This window comes from Aegilops tauschii, chromosome 1 (assembly GCF_002575655.3).
Source record: "Aegilops tauschii subsp. strangulata cultivar AL8/78 chromosome 1, Aet v6.0, whole genome shotgun sequence".
Taxonomy (NCBI): domain Eukaryota; kingdom Viridiplantae; phylum Streptophyta; class Magnoliopsida; order Poales; family Poaceae; genus Aegilops; species Aegilops tauschii.
The window spans coordinates 38,769,410-38,778,933 of record NC_053035.3 but is presented as its reverse complement, the minus strand read 5'-3'; the positions used below and the strand labels follow the sequence as shown (position 1 = coordinate 38,778,933).

At 39.8% G+C, this 9,524-nt stretch overlaps 1 protein-coding gene across 1 annotated transcript; it reads right to left on the bottom strand.

Annotated features, from left to right (window-relative positions):
• Positions 1–4,155: 4,155 nt before the first annotated feature.
• LOC141039271 (uncharacterized) lies at positions 4,156–4,874 on the bottom strand. The gene is made up of 2 exons (XM_073506642.1): positions 4,749–4,874; positions 4,156–4,653 (listed from the first exon to the last, which is right to left on the bottom strand). The coding sequence occupies exons 1-2, from the start codon at positions 4,836–4,838 to the stop codon at positions 4,408–4,410; spliced, it is 336 nt and encodes a 111-aa protein (XP_073362743.1). The 5' UTR covers positions 4,839–4,874; the 3' UTR covers positions 4,156–4,407.
• Positions 4,875–9,524: the final 4,650 nt, after the last annotated feature.

Genomic DNA, 9,524 nt, shown 5'->3' with positions numbered 1-9,524 from the left:
CTCCCCCTCGCTTCCGGTGGCGCCAGGGAGCCGCCGGGGCAACGATCGGGATGGCGATCTACATCAACAATCTTACTACTGTCAACATCAACTTTCTCCCCTCTATGCAGCGGTGTAACACCTCTTTCCCCCGCTGTAATATCTACTTAAACATGGTGCTCAACTCCATATATTATTTCCCAATGATCTATGGTTATCCTATGATGTTTGAGTAGATTCGTTTTGTCATGTGGGTTATTCGTGATCTTGGTTGGTATGATTGTATATTTTATTTATGGTGCTGTCCTACGGTGCCCTCCATTCTCGCGCAAACATGAGGGGCCCTCGCTGTAGGATGTTGCAATATGTTCATGGTTCGCTTACGGTGGGTTGCGAGAGTGACAAAAACTTAAACCCGAGTAACTGGGGTATGACGTATAGGAGTAAAGAGGACTTGATACTTAATGCTATGGTTGGGTTTCACGGTCTTAATGATCTTCAGTAGTTGTGGATGCTTGCTAGGGGTCCAATCATAAGTGCATATGATCCAAGTAGAGAAAGTATGTTAGCTCATGCCTCTCCCTCATATAAAATTACAAGAATGATTACCGGTACTTGTAATCGATTGCCTAGGGACAAATAACTTTCTTGTTGCCAAAAGCTATCCACTTTTATTACCTTGCAATTTATTCATAGTTTTATTCCCACAAAGTACTCTTGCCAAATAGTTTCATAATTGTTTCCGGTAAAGCAAACGTCAAGTGTGCGTAGAGTTGTATCAGTGGTCGATAGAACTTGAGGGAATATTTGTTCTACCTTTAGCTCCTCATTGGGTTCGACACTCTTACTTATCGAAAGCTGCTACAATTGATCCCCTATACTTGTGGGTTATCACGAAGCCATATTTACACACATACACGTGCATAGAGTAGCGGGGCCATGGCACCAGTAAGAAGCTGAAGCACCACATGTAAGAGATACAACACAGATTTTTGGCATAATCTCGTTCACCCGTCAACTAATTTCCTCTAGACAATTTAATCCACAAGTCCTATCAAGTATATTAAAATTACCAACATGGGGTTGAGCATTTCAAACATCACTTCTACTACAATTTTCCTCGACTCCCAAGACTTTCTCTTGTGCATAGTTATTCTTGCTTAATATCATTTCATTTAAAAACAGTCCCACTGCAAGTCTTGGTTGTCTAAACTAAACAAAAAAAGGATACTGAATTATTTCAGCTACTAGATGTCTTAATTATCAAGACTTACTCCCATCTGCGCAGATCACACATACGACTACTACATCTACTCTAAGTATTTCTAGTACAAAAAATGGGGTCGTAGGACATACCTTCACGGTTGCGAGTTTACGTACTTATATTTCTTACTCTTGCATTCCTCGTTGTCCGGCGTAGATAAACTCATCTGAAAACAAAATGCAAACGAACTCCAAGGGGATAAATAAAGAACAAGAGCAAGCAAATCTTATTCTATTTTTTTGGTTTTGGGGTTTTTAAAAACTAACTTGCCACCAAAAAATCGCAAAGGCAAAAGAAAAAGAAAAAGGAAAAGCAAAAGCAAAAGCAAAGTGTTGGAACAAACCACAACGAACGTTTTGAAGCTCCACCAGCTTAAGTACAACCTCATTACAATTAATTCAAATACCGCCTCATCTTGATGGAGAAGTGGTGATGATCTCCCCCAAGTTTATGCTTTTGCAAGCCCAAACCGGCGTGATAATTGCGGCGGTTGGTCAGGAGCCCACTCTTGGCTCCAGTTGGAGAAATTTATGTTCATGAAGGCTGACGTGCCTCGAAGGGACACGGCGAGACTACCCGTATCATCAATAGAGCCCTGGTGCAGTCTCCTTGTTGTGGCTGCTCCTCTTCTTTGTCGGTAGCGAGGTCTTCTTCATCTACTTATACTGGTTCTGGCCCTTGTTGGTCAAAAGCTACATCTCCTTCCTGTGCAACATAATGCAATTTTCCATGCTCGATGGGGGCGCGACTGGCCCGATTTTTTGAGACGATGATAAAAAAGGGGTCTGGTGGGGGGGGGGGGGGGCGAGTGGAGATGCTCTTACACACTATCACATCGAGCACACCAACATCACAACACCGCAGTGGCGATGAACATGTTTTATTACATGATGAATTTTTTAAAAGCATGATAGTGCTTTTAAATAAAAAAAATTAATACAATAAAAGTCTTTCTAATACATGCATGAACATTTTAAGTATTTTTTGATGAGCATTTTAATACAAAATAGAAAAATTATAACCATTTTACTAACCTCCAAACGTTCCATTTTTAGAGTTAGATCTAAACGTTGCTTTTAAGGGTGCTTATGAAATTGAATCTTTGTTTGAAAAGTATGAAGATTATGATGATGATGTTTACAGACCTGAAAATTTTGCTATACTTAAATATTGCTATGCGAATTATGAATATAATGCCGATATTAATGAGTTTATTGAGAAAGTCTCTGCTATCCAAGGAGAGACTAATATTTTGTATGAATCTATGGAAGAAGAATTTGATAAAACTGTGAGCTCATTGGATGAAAAAGATGATGAGAAGAGCGAAGAACAAAAGGACGAAGAGCGGATTAGCTACCCATACCCACCTTCTAATGAGAGTAATTCTTCAACTTATACATTGTTTAATATCCCTTCGTTCTTACTGAAGGATGAATGCTAGGATGATTGCTATGATGCCTTGGATTTATTTAAAATATCTCTTTTTGATGAAATTGATGCTTGCTATACTTGTGGCCAAGATGTCAATATGAATTATGCTTACGAATATGAACTTGCTATAGTTCCTTATGTTAGAAATGAAATTGTTGCTATTGCACCCATGCATGATAGTCCTATTATCTTTTTGAATTCTCCAAACTACACTATATCGGAAAATTTTGCTCTTATTAAGGATTACAGTGATTGGTTGCGTTTTACGTTACACATGATGATTTTGATGAATATAATATGCATGTGCTTGCCGATCCTACTTGCAATTATTATAAAAGAGGAACTACATCTCCACCTCTTTATGTTTCCAATACGATAAAATTGCAATAAATTCTTTATGCTATGTATTGGCTTTTACTTCATGTGCATGAATTGTTCTTGTATGACATGCCGATGCATAGGAAGAGAGTTAGACTTCGTTGTTGCATGATATGTCTTGCTTTGTGCTCACTACTAAATTACAAATCATTGTTAATTAAAATTGGCTTTGATATACCTTGTCATCCGGGTGGATTTATTCCTTGAGCACTTTATACCTAGCTTAATGTCTTTAAAGAAAGCGCTGCCAAGAAGACAACCCAAAAGTTTTAGAGATTCATTTACTTCTGTTGTGCACTTTTATAAAGTTTAAAAACAAAAAAAATATAAAGTGGAACTTAAAACTTTTCAAAAATAAAAGTCAAAGTAAGAAAGACGAGCACCGTTGAAGTGTGGGAGCTCCTTGAACTGTGTTCATGCCCATGGAAACTTCGTAAATCTTGAATTACAGAAACTTTTTAACTAAAACAATTACCCCCTTGTACAAATCCATTGTATTATAAAAATAATGTGCCAAGATTTGTCTTTAGGATGATTAGATTGCTTGTTGGTATGTGCGATGCAAAAACAGAAACTTTTGCTATAGTGCGTGAATTTACATTTTTTTACCGGAGCATGCAAAAATTCTAAAAAAAATTACACAATACTACTATGCAAAAATTTTATTGTTTCCAAATTTTTCAGAATTTTTGGAGCTACAGATGTATGGTTAATAACAATCCAGCACATTCACACGTAGTACATGCAGATTTATTGATTATTAGGCGCGTACATGTTTGTTAGTAACCGCTGGCATGGCGCTGACGAAATCTCACTACTACCACTAGACAGCAAGTATAGTAATCGAGCATCTATCTAACCCTTGTGCAGTTAATTTGTTCCACTTAAAGTATTAATGTTTGTGAGTGTTTCAATCCGTGTTTGTGTTTGAAGCAAGGAAACCATAGCATTAAAGACATTACAAAGATTATTTGTGCAGTTAATTTGTTCCAAGAATAATACAATTGATGCACATCGTTTCCAAAATAAATTAGAATTAACAGTGTTTTCAGTTTGTCGGTGATGTAATGGAAACATCATTGAAGCAGTATGGAATGCTTGGATATAGGTGATTGAATCATTTGAATTCGCTCAATTCACACTTTTATAAGTAGATGTAGATAGTAAATAGACGATCATGACTGAAGATTTCAATCAATTCATTTCCTTTCACACAGAAACATTATTAGTTTATTGGCTCCTATACAGAAACTCTGTTACCAATCATCTGCCGGACATGCATCAGAATTGTGTTGTCTAGTTTCTAGTATGGCTGTCTCTTTCAGAGTACTATTTACTTGCCTCATCCAACTAATTCAACACACATCCCTCTGTGGTCTGTGCTGAAGAACCGCAGGGCGTCTATCGGCGGCAGTTTGGGTAGCAAACGTCCACCGACCCAAAGCAAGTCCCACTGGACGGTAATTCACAGCACCAGCAGTTATTGCGTTGATAACCACCTCCGCAAAAGTTAGGCTTACACAAGTTAAGGCTGCTCTTGTTGCTTCCGTCTCCGATCTCGGCATCCGGAAGACGGTCGTCTGATGTCCGCACCTCACGACCTACACCAAGTGGAGGAATACATTGCATCAGATATGTGCTTAAAATGGCAATGATAACAGTCAGTTACGAACTTACACAAATTATATACACTTACATTCTGCGGATAATGCCTAGCATAAAAGAAAGACAAGGAGCAGAACCGTTGCTGCCTTTGCGTCATCTGGCTGTCGAACATTCGCCGCATTATGTATGATCGAGGATTTATGTGCAGATGCCAGATGGTAGGACAAATCGATAGACACAAGTGATGGTAGGACAAATCGATGGACACAAGTGATGTGCTTAATCGTACCGGGTGCTATATATAGATACAGAAACATCAGAACAAAGTAAGCATTTATTATTTAAGGGGGTGCTTATTTCTTATTTAAAGTTTACTAAGTAAATATGGAGCATTATGAAGTTTTGCGTGGGAGTGCTTATTTCTTATTTAAAGTTTACTAAGTAAATATGGAGCATTATGAAGTTTTGCGTGGGAGTGCTTATTTCTTATTTAAAGCTTACTAAGTAAATATGGAGCATTATGAAGTTTTGTGTGGGAGCGCTTATTTCTTATTTAAAGTTTACTAAGTAAATATGAAGCATTATGAAGTTACTCACTCTATTCCATAACTACTAATCATGCATGTACGTGCAATGCTCATTAATATTAGGCAATATATTAAGCGCATTACATACTAATATCTTATTTGATAGCGCTAGCATTCATATTGGACATGTTATTAGTAGGAGACGATTGTGTGAGGAATGATCGGGTTGTACGTGTGTGGGGGTGTGGAAGAACATTTATTCTTGGCCATTCCATTGCGTGGCAACCACTAGAGTAATGCAGATTGCTAGATTTAGTTTAGTGAATTAGATCGGAGGATTGTGGTTCTCATGTGTACACTAATATTGGTGGGTTTAGAAGAATTGCAACTAGTGCTTTTATGAGTAGTAGAGATAGAGATAGATATGTTTGATTTCATCCCTTAAAAAGTCCATTTGCAGGAAACAAAACAAATAAAGGGCTTCGTAATCTTTTGCTTTTATTAGTCATTAGTTATAGTATCAGAGTGGTTCTATCAGAATATCCAGGATTATCGGGTTTAAACAGTGGTGAGAATGACTGTAAAACACACTCATCACCCCCAAGGCAGCGGGGGTTGAACCTTCTAGAACACTGCAGTAGCTTCCAGGGCCTTTCAGGACATTCTGTGACCTTTTTTAACATTCCGGGACTTTTCGAAACACTTCCAAAATCATTGAAGACAACTTTAAGAGCCCTTCTCTATAATTCTCCGCCATCTCAGAGTTCTCCTACATGATGCTAGTTGTTAAGCATGTGACCCTACAGGTTTTAGAATATGCAGACATGTCCGGAACATCTTCGGGTCAATAATTATTAGCGGGGACACCCATAATAATTCACGCATACCAACAATGATCTTTATCAAGTGAGCTTTTTCTCGCATACAATTAACTTTGCTTCGTGATGCGTCACATAACTTGAGGCGAATTTTTAAAGTGTCTCTGCGATCAACACTTTGGCCACAATACCTAGTTATCCTTGTTACCGATTTGTACTATTTTCTCATTTCCATATTCTGATGTCCTTGTGACTAACACCTTTGTCACTATGCTTGGCAAGAGATGGTGAACATTGTAATACCGAGTGGTCCCAAAGTGTATCTCTCTATCACCGAGGGAGCAAATCCCTGTCTTGGCATATCGAATGCCACAACATACTTTTTCGGCGTACCCAAAAGTTACCTTTATAATCACTCAATTAAGGAGTGATGTTTGGCAACCCGAAAGTAACCATCCGATATTCGGTATACGATATTTTCATGGTCTAAGGACACAAGTAAATGTTAACACTTTATAAGAAAATACCAACAACATATTGATGACATGATCTTGCAATATTTCATAAGTTGGTTCTATCCAACACCATTGTTACCCCTAACAGTGTGTTCTCATTACTGTCAACATCCTGTTACAATGACAATGCTCATCGTTAGTAAAACAAACCATCAACACTAGATGAATTAGTCCAAAGGCATGACTAGCTAGGGAGATCTGATTAGTGTTTATCTTTCCAAACATGACACATGCAAACAAGTTTTCCTATGAATCTCACATTCAAGAACCATTACAACTATAGCACAGAGATATGAACTTAATTATGAACATGCAAATAGAATAATAACATCTTTAGTATTTCCTCTAGAGCATATTACGAACATGCACTCCCTCGTGTTGAGATGGCATGCATGTGCATAAAAACTATGAACTCATGTTGCCCACCTCCTTTGCATATAATAGGTCACCATGCGCAATACGTTTTTATCTCTCTTCCCTGCCCATGGCCTTCCAGCAGTGTTATTATGTATATTTTTTATGTTGTTTCCTTGTTGCAAACACTTTTTAATGTTTTTTGTTGCATATAATCAGGATTTGTTGCATGCCACAAATATGTTATTGAGATGCGCGTTTGTGTGTGTTTGTGTGTGTGCGCACACGCGCGTGTGTGCTGTCAGAATTAGCTTAAATATTTGGAAAATATTCATATATTGCAAAAAACGACATACTCCAATATAAAGTTAAATATGTATCAAATGAAAATGTTCAAAAACTTCACATGTGTATTTTTCAGGTTTTTGTATATTTGTTTATGTGTAGTTTTGTCCTTCAGTAAACCAGCGAGAATCTAAGATGGTATGATGGTCTGGGATTGCATGACTTACCCATGTTTTGTGCCTCCTACTCCTTCCAAAAACTCTGCGCCCACCCGACGGCCACATGCCACCACACATCCAACATTTTGTTGATGACTGGCGTGTAGAGGTGGCAGACCCTCTGTCGACACTGGCGTTGTCGACTCCAGGCCTCCAACATCCCCCCCCCCCCCCTCACCGGGTGCACAGTTGCCGCAGTGTGGAGCACCAAAGAATGGTAGGTTTGCCTTGTTGGTAAAAAACTTCTCCCTTGTCTTTTGATTGGCTCCATTGATGAAATGTGACAATGGAAGAATGAACGGAACTGCGCAATCTTTTGTGGATAGTGATATTTTTTGTGCATTTCAGACGATTGGCGACAAACAACGAATAATTCTCAAATAGTATGATGGGTGATTTGGTTAAGACCAATGATTAGATTGCAACACTACTAGGGAAAACCCTATAGGTAGACTCTTAGCAGCAGCAATGGGTAGAGAGCAGGGGCTACTGGTATGTAGCAGTAGTGCAGGTGGGATACCGACGCTACAGATACACTGATAGCAGTAGCGCAGACTCTCTTCAGGCGCTGCTGCGAGATTGGCCCCACCATGTCCCCCGGGCCAGGCTACAGTAGCAGTGCCAGCCCACTAATACAGTAGTGATGTGTTTAGTACAGGCACTACTACTGTTTATACGCGGACCCGGCTCCACGCACCGCCTAGCAGTAGGGTTAGATCCCGTCCCGCGTTACATATAGTATGAGTAGTAGCAGCATTGTTTCCTTACCCGCGCTACTACTATGGGCACCTTATCCACCCCGTCGATCGGTTCCTCTCTCCCTCACTCTCCCCCTCACAATCTCGCTCGCTCTCTCTGCCGCCGCCGCTGCCCGCCGCTGCCGTCACCACCGAGTTATCTGCTTCCCTCCCTCCTCCTCCGGCCGCCTTCCTCCCTCCTCCCACTGTCCTCCTCCCTCCTCCTCCTCTCTCCTCCTCACTTCTCCACTGCCCTTCTCCCTCCTCCGACCGCCCTCCTCCCTCCTCCCACTGCCCTCCTCCTCTCTCCTCCCTGCTTCCACTGCCCTTCTCAGTCTCCTCTCCTCCTCCGGCCGCCCTTCCCCCTCCCCTGTCTGCCACCCTCCTCTCTCCTCCCTCCTCCCACTGCCCTCCTCACTCTTCCCTCCTCCCACCTCTCTCTGTATAGAAATTTTTGTAAAGAAAATTAGGTAGAATTTGATTGTAGAATGTAGGTTTTCTGAATAAAATAGAACATATAGCTTATACGAATAGAATGTGGGTATTTTGAATAGAATCAAATACAAAATATAGGTAGAATGGAGGTTTTTGAAATTTTTATTAATAGATTTTTTTAGTAATAGATTCAATATGTAACGGTCATAACCTAAAGGGATAACAAACTACCTCCAGTTCATGAATCATATGCAGACATGTATTTCGTATATAGTCATACGTACTTGCGATAAGAACTTACATAACATCTTTTGCCCTACCCTCCTGTCACAGCGGGGTCCTAATGGAAACTAAGGGTAATTAAGGCGCTCCTTTTAATAGAGAACCAGAACAAAGCAATAACACATAGTGAATATGAATTCCTCAAATTGCGGTCATTCTTGTAGAGTATCTCAATTATTGTCACCTGGGGGTCTAACGTTCATAACAATAACAGATGCGTACAATTTGCAGATATGATCAAGAACTCACATATATTCATAAAAATATAATAGGTTCAGATCTAAAATTATGGCACTTGTACCCTAATGACAAGCATTAAGCATACCAAAATCATAGCAACATCAATCTTAGAACATAGTGAATACTAGGGATAAAGCCTTAACAAATCTGACAACAATTACATAAGAAATCTCATCCCATTTCCATCTACCTCCATATGCCTACAGAAGATTACCCATACATAGTTGTTAGCATCATGAAATTGTTGATGGAGAAGGGTTGGCGATCAGAACGGTGATGAATGCCTCTCTCTGGAGCCAGGAACGGACTCCAGATCAGGTCTCCTGATTAAGAACATGAGAAGGCGGCGGCTCCGTATTATAGAATGTGATGATTATTTTCTATGATTTTTTCTGGGATATACGGAAATTTATAGTGCTGGAATTAGATCAAGGCGGTGGCCAAGGGCCCCACATG